This window comes from Prionailurus viverrinus, chromosome E2, assembly GCF_022837055.1.
Source record: "Prionailurus viverrinus isolate Anna chromosome E2, UM_Priviv_1.0, whole genome shotgun sequence".
Taxonomy (NCBI): domain Eukaryota; kingdom Metazoa; phylum Chordata; class Mammalia; order Carnivora; family Felidae; genus Prionailurus; species Prionailurus viverrinus.
The window spans coordinates 54,621,642-54,643,375 of record NC_062575.1 but is presented as its reverse complement, the minus strand read 5'-3'; the positions used below and the strand labels follow the sequence as shown (position 1 = coordinate 54,643,375).

Below are 21,734 nucleotides of genomic sequence, written 5' to 3'. Positions count from 1 at the left end.
CAAAATCAGGAACCTCCACTTGAGGCCGGGGGTTTTCTGCCTGACAGAGCTGAAATTGGCACCTGATCCCAAGTCTAGGCGGGGTCCAGTAAACCTGTAATTTCATCTCCCATCAGACCACCACCGGAGGAATGCGCAACAGATGAGACATAAACAGGACGAACTACCAGCCAAACAATTTTATAAAGTTATTAACATGTATTAACTCTTTTAATCTTCCTAGTAACCCCATGAATGGAAACGATTATCCCCACTTTACAGATGAGAAAATCGAAGTATTGAGGGTCAGGGCTGCTGTCGGGGGAGGAGATTTCTTGGACTGGCAATGATCATCAAATGGAAAAAAAGTTTCTCCCGCTATAACTAAGGGAATGAATGTTACAGAATTCAACGTGGAAAGAAAATCTGCGAAAAGAAGACCCACACCCCCTACTGGCCCGAGCCGTCCATTGCTGCGGGAGAGATGAAGGTCAGAGCACCGGAGGACCAAAGGGGCAGGTCTGGAGAGGGGCGGGGCTCCTGTAGTGGGAGGAGCCAAGGCCCTGCCCCCTTCCGTAGGACGAGTCATTTCCGTCCGCCGAGAAACAGAGAAAGAAGCCGGTGGAGTTGCGGGCAGAGCGCCTCGGGCCGGACTTCCCTGGTCGCAAGTGGCAGGTGAGCCCCGGTCCGGCATGGTGAGCGTGGGCCGGGCTGAGGGCGCGCGCGAGGTTCTTGGCTTTTGCCTTCGGACGTAGGGGTCCGGGCTCGCTGCAAGACTGAGCGGGGCGTCGTCGCCTGGGAAACGGCGCGAGCCTGAGGCCGGCAAGAGGGTGGGATTTCCGGGCCCTTCAGCGGAAGAAGGGAAATTCCTGGTGGACGGGGAGGGAGGAGGAGGGACTTCCTGTGGCAATTTGAGGGCGTTCTGTCAATCAAACCTGTTTACCTACTTCCCCTTAGGCCGGCGCTAGGGATGGCCGAGGTGGAGCCCCAGGGCCGCCTGTGGCTGGAGAGCCCCCCTGGGAGTGCGCCCCCCATCTTCCTGCCCTCGGACGGGCAAGCCCTGGTCCTCGGCCGGGGACCCTTGACCCGGGTTACCGACCGGAAGTGCTCCAGAAACCAAGGTGGGCGGGGCCGGGGCTGCAGGGGGTGTGGCCCGCTGCTGGAGCGGGAACACAGTGCAGGAAAGCTGGACGGCCGGTCCAGTAAGGGAGATGTTTGGCCACCAGGCGGAATTGCGTGGTGTAGCTAGTCCTGAAGTTGATAGGTGCCCTCTGGAGAGTATAGGAAGAGAAAGAGGCTGTGCCTGACCTGGAACTAGCCAGGCGCCTTAGTGGGGAGAGGATAGAACCAATCCCTATAGAGGTGTCAGAGGAGGATGCTTACAGGTCACCGGGAAGGCTTGAGTCAGGTCACGACCCTTGACAAGGAGAGAGCAGATCCTATGGTGAGAAGTACTACGCAGGCCTAGGTGGTAACGGGAGAAGCCCAGGACCTGCACCTAAGCACACGGCTCATCAGAGAGAAGCCAATTCTTTACGGAAAAAATGCGCGCCCTGTCCCTAGGCGAGAACCCGCGTCACAGGCAGTCCTAAGGCCTTTATCTGATTCCTGCATATAAAGGAGAGAGCCGATCCCATTTAGAAATAAACTGCTTTTCCCTCCGGAATGGGTGCTGTGGCCCCCATCCTGTGGCTTAAAGCTGGCCGCGCTCTCCAGTAATGAGGAAAACGATCACACAAGGATGCACATTCTGACTCCACCCTCTCAACCCTCAGTGGAGCTGGTCGCAGACCCTGGGACTAAGACCGTGGCCGTGAAACAGGTACCAGTTCCTCCGTGAGGCCTGGGGGTGGCGTTGGGCAAGAATAGCAACCCGGCCGGGAACAGGCCCATTGGAAAAAATCTGGTTTGGAGGGAAGGGGGTGTGGCCAATAGAGAAGCCTCGGCGTATTACCTTCTTCAGTTGGGGATCCATCCACATTTAAATTGGATAAGGCTGGCGGCCTGTAACATTTCCAGATTCTTGATTGGTGGTACACAGCGAAGAGGCGGGGCTTATGGATCTGACTGGCAGGTGGGGAAAAGAAGTCCCGTTTAATTAGAGGAGGTTCCTGGTGGGGGATGCAGTTAATGCCAGCTCCGCTCTCTCCCTTTGCAGCTGGGTATTAACCCTTCAACTGCTGGGACCCAGGAGCTGAGTCCGGGGGCAGAAGGCTCTCTGAGGGTGGGGGACACACTGTATTTGGTCAACGGCCTCCACCCGCTAACCCTGCGCTGGGAAGAGGCCCGCACGTCTGAATGCCAGCAAGACACTCCACCTGGCACCCCTCCGGTGGCCCCAGACGCTTCAGGGGACGTTGAACCACCGAAGAAGAAGCGGATGCGGAAGTCATCCTCCTCATCCTCCGGCTGGGAGAATTTTGAGAAGCTGCTAGTGTTTACAGCACCTGGGGTGAAGCCCCGGGGCAAGGTGAGGGCCAAGCTGAAGGAGCCACGCAGGCGGGGGCTTGGCCCTAAGTTTGCTGTGTGCCCCTGGGCAGGTCATTCAACCTCTCTAGGCCTCCACTTTGTTTTGTTTTTTTTGTCTGAGAAGTGGACCTGATGACAGGCGCTGGGGGCGTGGATGTATGTCAGCTCCGGCCTGACCCGCAGTAACCTCAGCAACGAGCCACAATCATGGTAGCAGGTGTAGCACATTGTAGCAGAGACCCGAGCTCACGTGTCCTTACTTCACGTGTCCTTAGCGCCACTAGACTCCCCAGTAAAATGCTGAATCCATGCAAAGCACGAGGCACAGCCCCTGACACGCGGTTAGTACCCAAACAACCCCACTCCTGTTTTTATTTACAGGGTTATTAGACTTCTGGCGTGAAGGCCAGGGGAGGACCTTAAAAACAAAATTTTTAATGCTTATTTTTGAGCGACAGAGAGTGAGAGTGAGCAGGGGAGGGGCAGAGAGAGGCAGACAGAGGATCTGAAGCGGGCTCTACGCTGAGAGTCCGATGTGGGACTTGAATCCACAAACCCTGAGATCATGACCTGAGTTGAAGTCGGGCGCTTAACCGACCGAACCACCCAGGTGCCCCGTGAAACCCATTTTAAAGACTGGAATACTGAGGCGCTTAGAAGAAGTGGGAGGCAGTAGGGTAAAGATTTAGGCTCTACGCTCTGGTGTCAGGGACACATCCTTGCTGTGGCTTTGCCCTCTCGTAAAATGTGGAGGCTCTGTGACTCAGTTTCCCTAGGGGTGAAGGGCGAGTGGTAAGTCTCCGCCTTGCGAGGGGGGGGATGGGAGGCATAACAGTGTCGCTGTTCCTCTTTTCTCACTGACCATCAGGTGGCCGCCTTTGATCTGGATGGGACCCTCATCACCACCCGCTCTGGGAAGGTCTTTCCCACTGGCCCCAGTGACTGGAGGTGATAGGAGGCAGAACAAGGGGGTGAGTGAGGCACCCACAGGGGGTCCCCCGTCACCTTACCCCTTTCCCCTTTCCCATCCGCCCTAGGATCTTGTACCTAGAGATTCCCCGTAAGCTCCGGGAACTGGATGCGGAAGGCTACAAGGTGCGTGTGCTTTGTGCGGGATGGCTGGGGCCCGGGCGAGGAGGGCACCAGGTGACATCCGTGTGCTCCCCAGCTGGTGATCTTCACCAACCAGATGGGCATCGGGCGCGGGAAGCTGCCGGCAGAGGAGTTCAAGGCCAAGGTGGAGGCTGTGGTGGAGAAGCTGGGCCTTCCCTTTCAGGTATGGCTGCCAGGGAGTCGGAGGGTTGTGGAGGTGGGGGGTGGGGACCCAGAGAGAGGGGAACAGAGATGCTGAGCTGGGGGCACAGAGAGGAGCGGACAGGGGCCTGGGGAGAAGCCGTAAGTGCCAGTGGGGAGGTGGAGGGCGGGGTCTGGGCGGGGTTATGCTGAGAAACTCATCAGAAGTGGCCGGTCCTGGGGCACCGGGAGCTCTCTCTGGATTGGTGAGGGTTGGGGTAGCATCCTTGGAGGATCCTGGGAAGGAGCCCAGGAGGGTGTCTGCCTTCAGTGACTCCCACCCACAGGTGCTGGTGGCCACGCACGCCGGCTTGTACCGGAAGCCGGTGATCGGCATGTGGGACCATCTGCGGGAGCAGGTGAGCCTCGGCGTCCGGGTCATTCCCCTCTTCCCTCTGCCCGGCCTCCCCTCCACAGGTCTCCGGGGTTTGCCGTCCTGCCTCCTTCCTCTTCCTCTCCTCCCCTCCCCAGGTCCTCGCCTTCTGTGTCACATTCTGTCGGTAGGTGAGGGCAATGCTCTCGAACTCAGAAAGTCAGAGCAGTCAAGGAGGAAATCAGTCGCTTGTTGGTTGTTTTGTGTGTGCAATTGTTCTGAAGTTCATCAGCTTCCTGAGCTGAAGGTATCTGTGTACCGGACAGGCCTGCTGGGGCACCCACATACCAGTGAGGGTGCAGACTGTACGTGCACACGCTGGTGTGTAAAATAGTGGGAGGAAGCGAGGCAAGATGAGGCAGGGTGTACCTGCGGTGGTCAGGTAAGGTCTCTCCGAGGTGCTTTTTAGACCTGAAGCTGGTTGTGGGGGGGAGCCATGAGGGTATCTAGGGGGAGTGGTCTAGGTGGGAGAAGCAGCAAGTGTAATTAAAGGTCCTGAGGCAGGTCTGTGACTAGGGTGTTTAGGGAAAGTGAAGAGGCCTGGGTGGCTGGACCTGAGTGGATGAGGGGGAGAGAGAGGGGTATGAGGTCAGGGCAGGTAGGTGTGGGACTGTGATGCCTTGAGGGCCCAGGTAAGGGCTTCCCCTTTACCCAGCAGGGGAGCAAGGGGGTGGTGCCCGGTAGGGTTGGGAGGGGTGGGGGAGTCAACATGAGCAGGAACTGGCACCCTCTGGTGGCCATGTGGGGAACAGACCGTGAGGGCAGAAGCCCACAAACCAGGATGGAACAGCCCAGGATCTGGGCGGTGGCGGTGAAGGGAGTGAGAAGTGGCCTGAGGGTGGCGCCTCCAGCAGGGCACCGACTGAGCCAAGCATCTCCAGGGAGATGTGGAAGCAGGCTCCTTACTGCCGTCACCTGTCCCTCCCCAGGCCAACGAGGGCGTGCCCATCTCCGTAGGGGACAGTGTCTTTGTGGGAGGTAAGGGCCTGGGGATGGGGAGGGTGTGCGGATGGATCCACTGGGGCTGGGGAACGTGTGTCCCCAAGGCTGCTGGTGGACGCGGGGGTGTGTCCCCTGTGTTCCAGACGCAGCCGGACGCCCAGCCAACTGGGCCCCGGGGCGGAAGAAGAAAGACTTCTCTTGTGCGGACCGTCTGGTGAGGCTCACCCCCCCACCCCCCGCCCGCCTGGAGCTACGTCCCCACCTTGTCTGATCTCTGCGTCCCCCGCCTCCTCTCCCAGTTTGCCCTCAACCTTGGCTTGCCCTTCGCCACGCCGGAAGAGTTCTTCCTGAAGTGGCCCGTCGCCAGCTTTGTGCTCCCCACCTTTGACCCGGTGAGGCCCTTGGGGCGGGAGGTGGGGGGATGGGGGGAGGCGGGAGTCACACTCATCACGGCCACCCCTCCCAGAGAACCGTCTCCCCCTCGGGGCCGCTCTACCTCCCTGAGGCCAGCTCCCTCTTGAGTCACAGCCCTGAAGTGGTGGTCGCCGTGGGATTTCCTGGGGGTGAGACACCTGACCCCCTGACATCCGGAAGCCCCAGCCCCTCTCTGGGTCCTCGGGCGCCCCCTGATCCCGTCCCTCGCTTCACAGCTGGCAAGACCACCTTCCTGCAGGAGCATCTCGTGTCGGCTGGCTACGTCCACGTGAACCGGGTGAGACACCCCACGCCCCAGGCCTAACCCTAACCCTAACCCCACGCCCCAGGCCGAGGGCCGTGCTGCCCGGCCCCTCGCTCGCTTTCCCCTCCTTACTGGGTTGCCGATTCCCCTCCAGGTCTCCGTGCCGCCTCGCAAGGCCTCCCCGCCCCTGTCCTGGTGCTCACTCCCCACTTCCGTCTGGGTCTCTGTGCCTCTTCTGGGTCCCTGCGTGCCCCACCCCCCCCCCCCCCCCCCCCCGACCGGGTCTCCTGACCTGCCGTGTCCCCCAGGACACCCTGGGCTCATGGCAGCGCTGCGTGACCACGTGCGAGACCGCTCTAAAGCAAAGGAAACGGGTTGTGATCGACAACACAAACCCGGACCCTCCCACCCGGGCCAGGTACCAGGGTCCCCCGGGTGACCTCTGTAGGGCGGGCCTGGGGCCCCTCACCAGCCCGGCCCCTTCCTGGCCCAACAGGTACATTAAGTGCGCCCGGGACGCAGGGGTCCCTTGCCGCTGCTTCCTCTTCGGCGCCACGCTGGAGCAGGCGCGCCACAACAACCGGGTGAGCTGGCCCGTGCCCCCCGCCCCCCTCCATCCCAGCCCTCCCTCCCAGCCTGACCCCTGACCCCCACCCCCCACAGTTCCGAGAGATGACGGGCTCCTCTCACGCCCCCGTGTCCGACGTCGTCATGTTTGGCTACAGGTGAGCCCGCCGCAGGGAGGCTCCAAGCGGGTGGGCGCCAGGGGCCCGGGCTGTGTCTCACCTCCCCTCCTCACCCCTGCCACCAGAAAGCAGTTCGAGGCCCCGACGCTGGCGGAAGGCTTCTCGGCCATCCTGGAAATCCCGTTCCGGCTGAATGTGGAGCCTCCCCTCGAGCGGCTGTACCGCCAGTTCTCAGAGGGCTGAGCTGCCCCTGCCCCCCAACCCCCAATAAATGGTTTTCCTTTAAGCTCGGGCACCATTGTGCTGGGAAGAAGGGTGGTCTGCCCGGCCAAGGACTGGCACCTGGCTAGTCCCCAAGCGGGGGCGGGGGGGGGGGGGGGGGGGACTCCCGGGGTGGATACAGGGGTGGGATTTGTCCTGAGCGTGTCTGGCCAGATGCCTCTCCCACCGGAGTAACTGAGGCCTCTCAGCCCATGGCCGTGGGTGCTCCAGACCGAGGCTGGGGAGTCCCCGCAAGGGACACGGCCCCCCGGGGGGGTGGGGTAGGGTCTTCCTTGCGCGTGGCTGCCGGGCTGCAGAACCAGTGCAGGAGCATGTGTGTTGTGACCCTGAGGATAAGAGCTGGATTTGGTGAGAAACTGCGAGCTGAAGTTGACCTTGGGGCAGGGCCTGCAGCAGTAAAGGCGGTGCTGGGAACACAGTCACAGGGGGCAGGTCCCCGGCCCCAGCTTGTGTTTGCTGCTGGCCAAGCACGACCTGTCGAACCCAAAGGGATGGAGAGAGAACCCCAGCGGCAGCGGGGAGCAGAACCCAGGCATGCGACTGGCCTCGAAGACAGGACCACCAGGCACGGCGGGGCCTGCAGTCTGGGGACCGACCTGCCACTGAAGGCATAGGTGGCTCCACGTGCAGCCCGTCCATCTTCGCTCAGGTGATGGTGTTCTCAGAGCGCCCCCCCCACCCATCACAAGGATGCACGTTCCCACCCCCCACAGCAGGGGGCGGGCTGGGCCATCAGCTCTCTGGGAGCCAATGCCACCCAGTCTGAGGACCCCCGGCCAAGGCTTCTGGACATGGAGTGCGGTGGCCAACAGGCTTTTAAAAGACTTTATTGGGGAAACGTACAGGGGTGGAGACCGTCCTTGGAGACAGCTCACGACGCGGTCCTCCAGCCCATCTTGCTGGGCAGCTGCCATCCCAGGGGCCCCTGCTCAGAAGCATCTGACCTGGGGGCAGGAGCAGAAGGGGAGGGGCTGGACGGGGCCTCCCAGCTCCTCAGGGAGGGGCCCTGGCTCAAAGGGGCGAGCCCTCTCCCCGCCTGGGGCTCCACCACCTCCTGGGGGAGAGGGCTGCAGTTTCCCAGGAGGCCTGGGGCTACCGGAAGCTTCCCCGACATGCCTCTCGGCTCCGGTCTCCAGACCAGAGTCACACGACTGCTCCCCAAGCCCCAGACACCTCAGAGGGCCCCTCGTGCACTCGGGCCGGGTGCCACTCACCGGTTTTGGCGGGGGCCTCGTCTGTGACTCCTGGAGGGGCCCAGCCTGGGGGTGGCCACTACCCCCCCATCTGCGGGGGAGGAAGGCAGGGGGGCTGCGTCAGTGGCGGGGACTTGGGAAGTGGGGGGAGGGGTGGGGGGTGGGGGTCCCGGCCTCACCCCCCGCTGCTGCTGCTCCTGCTCCAGGTTCCGCTGCAGGACCTGCTGCTGGTTGGCGATGACGCGCCGGATGCCGTTGACGAAGTTGCTCTGGTCGTGGGGGATGAGGCCGATGAAGATCTTCTTCTCCGAGGAGTAGAGGAGCATGAGCACGCGCACCTCGCACGACGCCTTGTAGGAGAAGTGCACGCAGCCGGCCTGGCGGGCGGGGGCGGGGTCACCGTCTGGCCGCGGTGCGGATGCGCCTCCCCACGGCGCCCCTTGGAGCCGCGGCACGCTGCATCCTGACCGCCGTCCCCCCGGCCCTGGTGTCGCTACCGCTTGGGGACAAGGACACACAAGCCCGCAACGGCCTGGGGACCGACGGGCTCTGCACAGAGGCGCCGGGACTTGGCTGCGATGTGCTCCAAGGAGACCACGGCGCCCACGACAAGCAGGGCGATGGTGGGCTGGCGAGTACGCAGAGTGCCCCCGAGGCGCCAGGTGGCCATGGCTCGCAGAAGCCCCCTCGGGCCCCAGGAAGCCCAGCACTAAGTCCCCCACACGTAGGCCCTGGAGCAGCTCAAGTGCCAACCACGAATCCCCAGTGAACTGTCAACGACACTGTTCCCTCAAACCAGGGACGCGGCCGAACGGACAGCCACCTCAGGAGAAGCGCTCCCGCTCTGCCTCCCTGGACCCTGCTCTCCAGTCACCACCCCCGGCTTACAGGTGGGCAAACTGAGGCTGAGTTCAAGGACTCCCAAGGCCCCTCAAACCACAAGGGGCTGTGCCTTCCTGTGCGCCACCCTGGGGAGACGGCGGCGGCAGGTGTCCAGGGGGGAGCCCCTCTGGAGCTCCTACCTGAGCCCCGGCCCCACCGAGGGAGCGCGGAACGCTGGGCAGGGCCGGCCAGGTGCATGCGCGGCTTTTCCAGCTTCCCCCGCGGGAGCGCTGTGCTCTCAAACTTTTGTGACACAAGAAATACACAGCCCTCCCTCCAAACGCACTTGCGCTGCTGTGACGGAATCAGATAGTTGGGGACGCATGCCGGCCTGTGACTGCAAACGTCCACAAAACGTGGCGACGGCTGTGCTTTCACAAGCACCGAGACAACGCACCTCCCCTCGCAAACTGAGGTCAAGACCCGCTGGAGGATAAGCCGGCACCTTGAGAGCTCGGGCTGGGAGCAGACAGACCTCGCTGCCTGGCAGGGCTCTTCCGGAGCCTCGGATTGTCCATGAGAAAACCCGGTCCCCGTGGAGGAGGGACCTGGGAGCACCGGGTCAGCACTCAGTGGTTCCAGCCCCTCGAGACTCTGAGTCGACCCTGGAGGCCGGTACCACACCGGGTGCGAGTCCTACTCTGAGCCTCAGTTTCCCCATCTATAAAACGTGTCTGGGACGGCACAGACCCGGGGAGTCCCGTGGACCGGGAGCCGACAGGTGTCTGGACACGAGGCCGACCGGCCGTCACCGTGGGGGCTGCCGCCACTCTCTCCCCAGCTGGCTTTGGGGAAACAGCCACATCCGTCTTCTAGTTTTCAAACACAGAGCGGACCCGGCCCTGTCTGCCCAGGGGGGGGCTTTCCGGCCGGCCGCGCCCCCACCCACTCGCCCGGCCCGCACACGCCGCACTCACGAAGCCGTTGTCCATGATCCGGCACAGGCTCTTGAGCGTCTCCAGGTCCTTGGTGAAGTGAAACTGTACCAGGCGCGAGTTCCGGAACAGCGGCACCAGTGTGGTCTGCGGGCAGGCCGGACGGTGCCGTGAGACAGGGTGCCCAGAACGGTCCACAACTATGCCGCCCGGCCTCGCCCCCATCCCCCGTGCCGCTCTGCAGGCCTCGCCCCGGCTTCTGACCTCCACCGGGTCCACACCCGCCTATCTTCACTTGCCGGACAAGCTGGCCACAGGGCCCTGGCGCGTGCTGTCCCTCCGTCTAGGATGTTCTCCAGCCGGCAACTCTGGTGCCCCCTTCTCGGGGAAGCGCCCCGGCCACCCCATGGTCTGCTGTCTGTCACAAAGGCCGAGTGCCTCCCATCACACTCACCAGCAGCTGCTGCGGGATGAGCTGCATGTACAGCTTCCTTGGCCACTGCTCGGTCCTCCTGCGGGGCAAGGGGACGGGGGTCAGGAAGCTGGGTCTTGGCAAGACACTGCCTCCGCCCCCAGCCCGGCACTCACAGGATCTCCCCTTGGTTCACGTAGACGTGCGACGGCAGCCACCTCTTGGACCGACTGTTGGGCTCAGGCCTGGGCTTTTGGGGAGAGGAAGAGGGGAGACATCAGGAGCGGGGAGGCACCCCAGTCAGCGAAGACACGCTGGTCTTCAGGTCGCCCAGGTTCCCCCAGGACTCACCTCTTGCCACTCCATGACCCCGCTCCACGCCAGGAACTTGTTGTTGACGATCTGAACTGGGCCCGCGACCCCGCCGGGACCCACCGCCTGCGGGAACAGACGAGTGGGGCCGATGCCTGGGAGTGCCCCAGGGATGCTTCTGGGGAACCTCAGAGCTGTCCTGAAGACCCTGGCCCCCGTCTCCAGGCAGTCTGGCCACAGCCCCAGAGCTGGCCCTGCCCCTCAGCTGCTCACAGACCTTCCATGGCTCCCCAGTGCCCCAGAACAAGTCTCAGATGCTCAACCTGGGGTACAAAGCTCACAGGGTCTGCCCCTAAGACCCAGACAACCCTACAATTTGTTGCACAAACAGGAACACTACTCATAAATAACTGGCAAGGGGTGGACCAGGACAGTTACCCTCCAGAGCCTTCCAGCCGCATAGCAGCCCTCCCCATAAGCCTGCCGCCCACCTCCAAGTCCTGCTGTGTGTAGGAGGCCCTCCTGTGAAGAACCGCCCTCCCCCCCCCCCCCCCAAGCCGCGCTGACAAGTCTGGGGCAAGGCTGGCCTGGGCTCCACCAGCACACCTGTTTGCGCGTGGTAATGACCTGCCGGATGGCGTTGACAAAGCCGCTCTGGTCGTAGGGGATGAGGCCCATGAAGATCTTCTTCTTGGACGAGTACAGGAGCATGAGCACGCGCACCTCGCAGGGGGAGATGTGAGGAAACAGCATGCACCCCGCCTGGGGGGGGGGGGCAGGAAGTCAGAGACCCCTCCAAGCTAACCAGAGACTGTCCTGTCTTGGGGACAGGTCGTCACTGGACAGAAGTCCTCAAAGTCGCCCTGTGGCCTTCCGTGACAAGTGAGAGGCCACAGCACAAGGCAAGAGCATGTGAATGTGCACTTGGGGGTCTCCCTCAGCTGGTCAATCTGTGGTGAGGGCCTGGGACCCACCGCTGAGACAGGAGGATCCTGAGAGGGTGGCACCTCCCCCCCCCCCCCCCCACGTCGCCCCCTCTCGATGCCGCTTTGTCCCCAGAGTAGGGCCTGCCTCGGCCGAGCCGCCTCCAGGGAGGCACTGGGGGCAGCCCCAGCTCTACTCCCTCCTACGTGCGTGCCCCAGTGCAAATCACTTCATGTTCTGGACCTCAGTTTTCCCATCTGTAAGATGGCTTAACGACAGTCCCGTGGTCGCCGCTACATAAACGTCTTTACGCGAGACGCCAATGCCTCCTTGGCATGACGTCAGAAAGGAGTGTCACAGGCCTCTCTACCTGGGCTGTCGGGACAAAGAGGCGGCTACCTCGGGGAATACCCCTGACTTGTCCTGTCACCCAGGGGCCACCTGCTCAGGGAACCTGTCCCCTGCCTTCCCGGACCAAGGCGCGGTCCGTCCTCCCAGAGCTACCAGTAGGACCAGGAGTGTCACCGGCCAGGTAGCACAGGGAGCGTGCTGGCGCGCTTCTCCCCTGTGGCCCTCGGGCCCGTCGGCCAGGCAGATGGCAGGCCCTCAGCAAGTGGCGCTGAGGTCAGGGCCGGCCCATCGGGCAAGAGACTGCGCCAATCACGACCCCCGGTTTGTCCGGGCCCCGAGGGACTGGACACTGGGGGTCATGGCCCACCCACACAGTAGGCGGAAGGAGGCGCTTGGTCCCAAAGGGGACCCCAGAGCCGAGTCCTGTGGTGCCCCGAGCGGAGAGTCCGCTCTCCTCTCTTGCCACCCACCCCCTACGAGCACCTGTCCCCTTCGGCAACCAGACCCCTGCGGGGTGGGGGTGTTCACCGCTGAGATCAGGGCCCGCATGAGACGCTGGGGCCCAGACCGGAGGGGCTGCAGAGACCACGCCAGACTCACCCCCTGACAGCCCTGTGTCACAGTCACTCACCAGCCCACGCTGACCAGGTGTCGACCACACGTGCAGGCCGCCTCCTCCAACACCACACAAGTTCACTCCCGCTAACCGCCCCGAGGAGTCCCACCGCCAGCCCTGCTTGCCGGATGAGGGAATGGCCCCAGCACGGAGTATCCCCCTGGCCCGGCTCACCCTCCCCGCACCCCCATGGCCATCTTCAGTTGGGTCCCTGCCACGTGCCGTGTCCCCAACAGGCTCCTAGGTCCCAGGAGGGCCAGCTGGGGCCCTCCACTCACTTGCATCCCTGGCACCACCGCCCGCGTCCTCCGTGCTCTGCCTTCCCTGACACCCGCGTGTTCAGACACGGACCAAGACTCCTTCGGAGGGAGGCCTTGGGCCCCCAGCCCCCCGCCCAAGGGTCCCGCTCTACTCACAAAGCCGTTGCCCATGACGCGGCACAGCCCCTTGAGGGAGTCGCAGTCTCTGTTGGTGAAGTGGAACTGCGCCAGCTGGGAGTTGCGGAACAGGGGGCCCAGGGTGGTCTGTGGGCGGCCAGGGGACAGCTGGGTCACCGCCAGGGGCGGGGTCCCCAGGAAAACGGGCCTGGGGAGGCCGGAGGTGGGTCTTACCAGCAGCTGCTGCGGGATGAGCTGCATGATGAGCTTCTGCGGCCACTGGTCGGTCTCCCTGCGGTGGGGGAAGGGGGGGGGTGGCGAGTCAGGGGAGCCCCGGCCACCCACCTACCCCCGCCCCCTGTCCGCCACTCACAGGTTCTCGCCCTGGTTCACGTAGGCCTGGCAGGGCAGGGCCCGCTTCAGCTTCGCCGTGGAGTCCGAGTAGGGTCTGCGCTTCTGGGGGCGGGGTGGGGGGGTCACCGGGCACAACCTGGGTGCGCGGGCCCGCCCCACACACAGGGCCAGCCCCCCACCCCCACCCCCGGGCTCGCGAGGGGACCCCGCAGCTCACCTCCTGCCACTCGAGGACGCCGCTCCAGGCCAGCAGCTTGTTGCTGAGCCGGTGCTCGCCCACAGCCAGGCCCCCGAGGGCGAGCCCAGGCGAGGAGGGCCCGATGGGACCCAGGGCCCCAAAGACCCGAGCACCTTGCTGCGGCAGAGGGGAGGGGGGAAGCCGAGGCTGAAGGACCCGCAGGGGCAGCCTGTCCACCACACGCAACCCAGCGTTCAGACCCAAACCCCCTGCTCAGAAACTCCCGAGGCCACGTCCAAACCACTAGTCCCAGGAGTCAAAGACCCCAAGTGGCTGACCTACATATCCTTTCCCTGCCACTACGAGCCCCTCCTCCCCGGCCACTTGTCACCTCAACACTGGTCTGCTCCCTGCTCCAGCTGTGCCCTTGGCCCGGAATACCATCCCTCCCCCTTCAGGAGATGCCACTCACTCACCCTCCTGGCCCGATCAATTCTTGGTCCCTCTGTCCTGACCCAACTCAGAAGCCAGCGGTCCGAGGGTCCAGGCCTCCATGAAGCCCCCACAATGCACACACCAGTCTGCGCTGCAGCTGGCTGCCTGGCACATGGGTTTGCCCCAACCCACCCACGCTGAAAACTCTTCCAAAGCCCCCCATGGCCCTCAAGAGAAAGTCTGGACTCTCTCCTCTAGATCCTGCCAACCTTTCCGAGGTGGTTGCCGGCCCTCCTTCCCTCCCTTGCAGACCCCGGGCGGGGGGGGGGGCGCGGGGGGGTGGAGAAGGGAAACCAAAGCACAGAGAACAGAACCATCCAGGGAGGCAGAGAAACTTTTGGAAGAGGGAGCGTAACAACATCAAGAGGGGTTTCAGACACGACATCTTGAGAGTGGTTGCAGAACACCCAGAGAACGTTCCAGCAACAAAGCCAAGGAAAGCTACACGTTCTACTCTTCACAGGGCACTCTCCCAGATATCCTTTTTTTTCCCCCTAAACCAAAGACATCTCAAAGCAAACAAGGGAAAGGCTTTGGAACAGGCTGGCAGCAAGTACTCCCTACAAATCTCACCAGTAAACGCCTCCGGGCAGCAGAAAAAATTACTAACGGGCGTTGTTCTTTTTCATCTTATATTAGAGGGCACCTTTCTGCATTTCCTATAAAGCACACAGATGTTTTCTGTCCCAGAAAGACAGTAAAACTCGGATTTTCCAGGAGCTTAAAAAAGCAAACAAAAAAACCTGAGCAAGCACGTCCTCCACCTGGACAGGTGATTCTGGAATATGGGCAATGGTAGCGGATCAGGAAGAAAACCAAAGAGAATCTTGGCATAAGAACATGTTGGTGCGCGTTCAGGGCCGGGCTGGGTCTGAGATGCAGGACGGGGGTTGAAGTCCCGGGTTTGGAGATGCCACAGGTGGGGCAGAGAACATCGGAGAATATGTGCTTAAAGCCCACAGCTGAAGAGCCTTCGGAGGGCCAGATGAATGCACTTTAGGATCCGGTCAGCGTAAACTGGGAGAGCACGTGTTTGAAGTCTGCTTTGTCTGTGAGGGCCAGCTGACCACGTTAGGCTTAAAACACGTTCTGGTCTAGAACGTAAAGACCGAGAATTCCTAGCTAAAAACTCAGGTCTACCTGCAACAACAGGGTAGGTACGTCCAAGTGCACGACCACAATTAAGGACGAGAGTTAAGTGCGGTCCTAAAGGAAATCTCATATCGGGGCAGATGTGTGAGTTTGACGTGTCAACTGTTTCCTGCACAGGGAAGCCTATTTTGTACTTGGTAGGAGAATGAAAGCCTTAGGGTGCACAGTTTCAGGACCGGGAAGCGCTTTTGAACTAGATGCAGATGCTGAACACATCCCCGTAAGACAGTGGAGCCGAGGGGTATGTTTAACTTTTGAGAGACGTTCAGAGTCTTCCTGTCTACGTTTAAGATACGAAAAAACCTGTTTTAAGGCCTGCGTGGAGCTGCCACAGCTCCATGCCACGCACAACGTCGGCGCACGGTATGAAAGAAGCGAACTCGAGAGCCAGCCTAGGTTAAAACGCACATCTGGGCAAGCGTGAAACGCCGAGACGTGCAGGTTTACTAACATTCCAGGTGCGCCTGAAGATTTTTGAAAAGTATGCGCTTATTTTAGGTTTGGGGAAGCGTGTGCAGTTAACGTCCCGACAAAGCCAGATGTTTACGTTTGGGCTTGTTGCACTCCGTAAGGGCATCCCACATCTGGGCGAGCGTGCAAATCCCGGGCGCACACGCCACGGGCGCCGTGCAGACGCGCGCGGGCCCGGGAAGGAACACCCCCAGGTGCAACACCTGGGCGCGCGAGTGCAACACGCGGGCCCCCCTCGCCGCGGCCCCGCGGCCCCCTCCCCCATTTCCAGATTTCCTGCGCGGAGACCAACTTCCCAATTGGAAAAACAAGCATGCACGCCTGCCGTCGGCCCGCCCGCCCCCCACCCCGCGTTTAAATCGGGACGCGGAGTCAGCAGTAATTTGAGCCCTCCCCGCCCCCGTACCCCACCCCCGCCACCCCAGCCTAAACGCGCAACAAAGGGGAGAGCACGGCGCGTACCACCCGGGGGGGTTCCACGGGGGAACCCGGCCCCAGCCGGGACCACCCTTTGGGTCATCCTGAGACCCCACAGAAGAGGGGGCCGCGGACAAAGACCCGAGCCCGGGGGAGGGGCTGGCGGGGGCGGGGCCGTGGAAGGCTCTGGAAAAAAGGCGGGGGGCTCACCATGGGAGGGGCCGAGCGGGCCCGGATCCGCGGTGGCTGCGGGCCCCGGGGGCTGGCCGGCCAGGAGCGCGAGCGGGCGGCGCGCACCGTGAGGGGCCGTGGGGGGCGGCCGCGACCCCCGAGGGGGCCCCCGGCGCCGGAGCGGTGCGGAGCGCGGCGCGGACGGACCATGGCGGGCGCGGGCCGAGCGGGCTGGGGGCTGCCACGGGCCGCACGGGGGGCTGCGGGCTCCACCGACTGAGGGGCGCGGGCGCGCGGCTTCGGGGGAGACGGGCTGGGCTGAACCAAGCGCGGGGGACGCGCCGCCGGAGAGGGGTCGCCGCGGCCAAACCACTGCGGCGAGCGGGGGAGCGCGGCGCGTACCAACCGCGTCCGCGAGGGGGCGTGGCCGGGCTGTACCAAAATAGGGCTGGGGGGTGCCTCAGGAAGCGGAGAGGGTGTGTGGGGCGGGGAACACGGCCATTGGAAGATGCTCTGGGCCTCTCGCGCTAGAGGGGGAGGAACTGGGAAGACGTGCGAGCAACAACTTCAGGGGGGTGTGGCGGGAGAGGCCATACCGAAGGGTGGACGGGGGGTGATAAGCGAAGACGACGATACTAAGTTGGCTTCGGGCTGGGGGACAGGATACCAAGAGACCCTACCCTTAGTCGCGGAGCCGGGAGACTTACACCAAGAGACCTTAGGAAGAACAGGAATAAGGGAATAGTGGGCCTTGTGGCGAAGGAGCCTACCTAGAAGTTTGGGGATACGGATCGTACCTTGCACCAGGAGAGAACTTGATGTTTGAAGGCAGTGACGTGGCTAGGTGGGCCGGAGACCACAAACCCCAGCGTCCCCCGCGCGGCCTGCCTGGGCGGGGCCAGCGACCCCAGAGACGCCGCCAGTCCCTGCTGCGTGCCCATTGGTCCCGGTGCCCTAAGGCTCTGCCTACCGCCCCAGGTACCTTCTCGGGCTTCTTGCCACTCGGGCCGTTCATTGATTCACTCTACACTCAGCTATTACAGGACTGCGTATTCACTTACTAGGAGTTGTGTAACATTTTCTGCTTAAATTTGTCTGTTTCTTAAATGTTGGTAATAGGTAACCGTGAAGAGGCTATGAGGATTAAGTGAGTTAATATAAGATCACTACTCAGCCTAGTAACCACTTAAATGTTAAATCTTTTTTTAAAAAAAAATTGTGATGAACACCAGTGAATAAAATAAAAACTTAAAAATCGTTATTGGGACGCCTGGGTGGCTCAGTCGGTTAAGCGCCCGACTTCAGCGCAGGTCTTGATCCCACAGTCCATGAGTTCGAGCCCCGCGTCGGGCTCTGTGCTGACAGCTCGGAGCCTGGAGCCTACTTTGGATTCTGTGTCTCCCCCCCTCTCTCTGCCCCTCCCCTGATCATGCTCTGTCTCTGTCTCAAAAATAAATACATTAAAATTAAAAAAAAAAGAAAAGAAAAGAAAACTCGTTATTAGTACTACTATTTCCAGTCTGCGCGACCAGTGCGTATACTGTGATGACCAAAACAGACAGGGTTCCCCACAGAGCCCAAAGTCCACTGGAGCAAACAAAATAATCGCAGTTTGTGATAAGTGTGATAAATAGAGCAAATGCACAGGACGACAGCATGGTGACCACGAGAAGTCAGGGTACCGACCTTTAGGTAGCCTGCAATTCTCTATGGGCTGGAAGAGCCCTAAAACGAGGGAACAGCAAGGCACAAGTCCTGAGGGCAGAAGGAAAGTAAGGGAAGCCGGCACAGTTGGAGCGGACTGAGGGTGGAGGGCTGTGGAAATGGGGAGGTGCTGGGATCCACAAGCAGGGACCTGCAGCCTTGCTATGGAACTTGAATTTTAATCTCACTCTGCTGGGGATCCACCAGAAGGTTTTCAACAAGGGAGTGACACAGACTCCCTTATTTTTAGACAAATCCCTCCTACAATACTCGGAAATGACATTTCTCCAAGTCTACCGGAATGGGACCCACAGTGGCCTCTGAGGAGAGAAGGCAGCACGCAGAGGGAATGGGGCCACAGCGACGAAAAGGAGATTCAGCTGCCTCTCTTAGACTATCTGGAATTCTTACATTATGCAGATGTGGCCTACTGAGAAATAATTTTTGAAATACTTACATCTTTTTGGAAGGATTCCTCTGGCTGCTGTGTTGAAAATAAATCGGTAGGGGTGCCTGGATGGCTCAGTGCGTTAAGCACTCGATTTCAGCTCAGGTCATGATCTCACGGTTCATGCGTTTGAGTTCTGTCAGTGCAGAGCCTGCTTCAGATCCTCTGTCTCCCTTTCTCTCTGCCCCTCCCCTGCTGGCTCTCAAAAATAAACATTAAAAAGAGAGGAAGAAAATAAACTGGTGGGAGATGAGTGGAAGCAGAAGGGCAGAGAAGGCTGTGCCAATGATCCAGACAAGAGGCATAGATGGGATGGGTGGCAGGCAGGGTGGCCACTCTGGAGGTGGTCGCTTCCACAACTTATTTCAAGCCAGAGCCCAAAGGGCTTGGGCAGAGAGTGAGTGAAAGAGGCGTGAAGGACGATGCCATGGTTTTTGGCCTGTACCGAGATGCCACTTAGCGAAAGGGAGCAGACTATGGGCCAGGTGGTTTGTGATGCGTGTTAACTTTGAGATGTTGACTAAGTGATGTAGATAGGGGAGTCTGGAGATACAACTTTGAGAATCTTCAGTGTCTGAGTCAATGAGACACTGAGATCACGAAGGGCATGTGTATAGACAGAGACCGGGACGCTCCAGACCTTTAGAGGTCAGAGTCCTGAGAGGCAAGCAGCAGATGGGACAGGAGTGGCCAGTGAAAGAGGAGAAAGGCTGGCTGTATTTCCCACCCTGTTTGCCCCGCCCACTCAGCTGCCCGCCCAAGGGGTTCCCAGGGCCGGCTCCAACCTGGCCCTGAGTTCCAAATCGGCCTTGGATTGTGACCAGATGGAGAACCGGTGCTCTCCAGACCCAGACCACAAGTTAGACAGCAACAGTTACCTCCAGAGCCCCAACAAGCATCCATGTCTGGACAACCCACTACTGGCAGCAGGGAGACAGAACCACAGGGACAGAAGCCTCCTTAATCCCCCTAAATCCTAATTTCTCACCGTTCTTGTTGGTCCAAGCCTTCACAAACCCTTGTCTGGAAACCCCCTCCTCGGTGTCTCTCGCTTCGCTAACCCAAACACCCCAGCGGCTTCCCTTAGAATTAAACGCAAACTTCCTCCAGTGCCCTGCATGCTGGATGCTGGCTGCTCTATCCACACTGATTCCTCTGACATCCCTCCTGCTCTCCAGCATCCTTCAGCGCCCACCAGGGCGCATGCGTGGGTGTGAATTCCCAGGATTGTATAAGCGGAGAGAAAATTGCGCCAGGATACACTCCAGCGGGAGCAAAATGGAAACATCCCCGAACGTGACAAGAAAACGTAGGCAGAAATTATGAGTTAGACGACAGTACAGCTCTCCGAAACCACCTTGCTTACCCGGTGTGCCAGTTTAAAAGGCAACTGCCCACTTCATCTGTGAAATCCGCTGCCCAGGCTAGCGGGCTAATATGACTAAGCAATTCTGCTCCCATCTGCCAACACTTCCTGAAAACTGTTACCGAACCTGTTTATGCCGGTTGCTCTTAAGTTAATAACTTAATCCTATCAAACCAATGAAATGTTAACGCAAGAGAGTTGTTTATATGGAAACCAGGTAGCCTGCATTAGAAGAAATAAAAATGAGTTGCTTAAAAAAAAGAAAAAAATACCCCAAAAATAAAGCGCTGGAAATGACAAATAACTTGTGCTTTGCAGAAGTAGCTTATAAAAGAATATGATGTTTTTGACAGGTGGGAAACGAATACTTAAAGAAAAGATCTTGGTCCTAACAGAAAACAGAAAAGATGATTATTTATTATTTTTGGGAGACAGTGTGAGTGGGTGGGGGAGGGGCAGAAAGAGAGGGAGATCCTAAGCAGGCTCCATAACCCCCGCCCCCCACACCCCCCGCAGCTCGAGCCCCACTTGGGTCTCGAACTCATAAACCGTGAGATCACGACCTTAGCCAAAACCAAGAGTCAGCCTTAGCTCAACCACTAAACCACGCAGGCGCCCCTGAATGTCTGTTTAAATGTTCTTAATTAAAACATTCAAAGTGCTTAGATGGGCATAAGTGCCATTTGCCATCTATTTCTAACTCCATTTGCCCCCCCAATGAAAAGGATCGCACTTGTTGGGGCTCCTGGGTGGTTCAGTCGGGTAAGTGTGGATCTCTGGCTCAGGTCATGATCTCTCGGTTTTGCGAGTTCGAGCCCCCCATCGGGTTCTCTGCTGTCAGCGCAGAGCCTGCTTCAGATCCTCTGTCCCCCTCTCTCCCTGCCCTTCCCACACTGGCGCTCTCTCGCTCTCGCTCTCTCTCTAAGCAAACCTAAAAAGATGATTGCACCTGCTGACCCCATTATGGTCGAGTGGGGTCATGTGACTAGTTCTGGCCAATGAGATACGAGGAAAATGACACGTGCCTTCAGTCGAGCATTTCATTACCAGCGCACTACGAAAGCTCTCTAAGCCTTTCCTGTGCTGCTGGCAATGTTCCAGATGTATCAGCATCACCAAGCTGACCCTCTATGTAGCAGGAGTGAGAAAACCCACCTCTGTTATTTCAAGTCGCTGCAATTTGGAAGTTGTTCATGCAGCCAAACCCAGTCTATCCTGACATATGAATGTCCTTTTTAAATAATCCCGTTTAACCAACATGATTGAGTTTACTAAAACGGCAGATTGGGAGTACCTTCGGGTTGGATGTGTAGGTGACAAAGACAAGGACACAAAGGCAACATGGACAAACAACAATGCCTTATACAACAAAAGGTGAGCAAAGTGATCTCTGTCTTGAAGTTTGTTTTGTTATTACAAAATTACGTTAAAAAAAAAAAAACAAAACACGGTCTGCCGGATACATGCGTCTCAGGCTCTATATAAGCTTCCTTAAGCTTTCTCATCATGATTTCTAATTATCTGTGGGCCCACATCAGCTTGGGAGGTTTGTAAGGACAAGCATCCCATCACGTGTCACTTACTCACAGCGATGTCCCAAAAGCCCGACAGAGTTCTCTACGTCCAAATGCTCATGCACCCCCAGAATGCCCTCCGCCTCTACACCTCTACAGAAGTGGGGTGATGTGTTTGACACCCCATTCTCCCTTTCAGGGCACACCAGAAAACCCCGTGTCCCAGCTTCCCCCGTAGTAGATGGGGGTGATTTCATCCTCACCAGTGGAAACATAAACGTGAGCACCACGATGTCGCGAGCACCACGATGTCGCGAGCACCACCTCTGGTCACAGGCAGGTAAAAGCCTGTGCGCCCAGTCCTCTCCATGCCCATGCTCTACCCCCACTGTTGGAGACCAAGGACCTCAAAATGGAGGGGTTGGCTATTGAATGAAAGCAACGGGACCCCTGAGTCACTCTTGGAGGACAGCCACCAGGGGGAACAGCTTGATCCACATTAGACTCCGGGTGGTGGCGGGGGGTTATTTCTCACGAGGGTCCTTCAAGGTCAGTTTATCAGAGCTTCCCCTGACAGATACGAGAGAACCTTCAAAGCAAGCAACCTGGTCACTTCCTGCCAACCATGGAAGGGCAGAACCACAGCCATCTTTTCACGGCCACAGCCCTGGCCTCTAGCAGGCAACCAATCAATATTTTTCAAACACATGAACTGCAAATTTATGACCTCCAGTGTCAACCAGAACGTCTAGAAGGTTCCTCTAGGGGCTCAGCAGTAGCCTGTACAGCAGAGTGGGTCAGATTGGATGTCAAGAGCTG

The 21,734-nt window shown here is 59.7% G+C and overlaps 2 protein-coding genes across 4 annotated transcripts; one reads left to right on the top strand and one right to left on the bottom strand.

The window, feature by feature from the left end:
- Positions 1 to 533: 533 nt before the first annotated feature.
- PNKP (polynucleotide kinase 3'-phosphatase) lies at positions 534 to 6,707 on the top strand. The gene is made up of 17 exons (XM_047835827.1): positions 534 to 654; positions 937 to 1,100; positions 1,755 to 1,801; positions 2,138 to 2,449; positions 3,317 to 3,396; positions 3,486 to 3,543; positions 3,617 to 3,724; positions 4,029 to 4,100; positions 5,044 to 5,092; positions 5,200 to 5,270; positions 5,356 to 5,448; positions 5,523 to 5,619; positions 5,707 to 5,768; positions 6,044 to 6,153; positions 6,232 to 6,319; positions 6,399 to 6,460; positions 6,547 to 6,707. Exons 2-17 carry the CDS (start codon positions 950 to 952, stop codon positions 6,662 to 6,664), a joined length of 1,578 nt encoding a protein of 525 aa, XP_047691783.1. The 5' UTR covers positions 534 to 654; positions 937 to 949; the 3' UTR covers positions 6,665 to 6,707.
- An 807-nt stretch (positions 6,708 to 7,514) lies between these two features.
- On the bottom strand, positions 7,515 to 16,839 carry PTOV1 (PTOV1 extended AT-hook containing adaptor protein). 3 transcript variants are annotated; one of them, XM_047835830.1, is made up of 13 exons: positions 16,681 to 16,839; positions 13,217 to 13,354; positions 13,019 to 13,101; positions 12,880 to 12,937; positions 12,685 to 12,792; positions 10,984 to 11,139; positions 10,417 to 10,503; positions 10,242 to 10,315; positions 10,108 to 10,165; positions 9,696 to 9,800; positions 8,076 to 8,273; positions 7,918 to 7,987; positions 7,515 to 7,647 (listed from the first exon to the last, which is right to left on the bottom strand). In XM_047835830.1, the coding sequence occupies exons 1-12, from the start codon at positions 16,822 to 16,824 to the stop codon at positions 7,976 to 7,978; spliced, it is 1,221 nt and encodes a 406-aa protein (XP_047691786.1). In that variant the 5' UTR covers positions 16,825 to 16,839; the 3' UTR covers positions 7,515 to 7,647; positions 7,918 to 7,975. The 3 variants fall into 3 exon arrangements, with proteins under 3 accessions (XP_047691786.1, XP_047691784.1, XP_047691787.1); XM_047835828.1 differs by lacking the exon at positions 16,681 to 16,839 and adding an exon at positions 15,923 to 16,241; XM_047835831.1 differs by lacking the exon at positions 16,681 to 16,839 and adding an exon at positions 13,654 to 13,833.
- Positions 16,840 to 21,734: the final 4,895 nt, after the last annotated feature.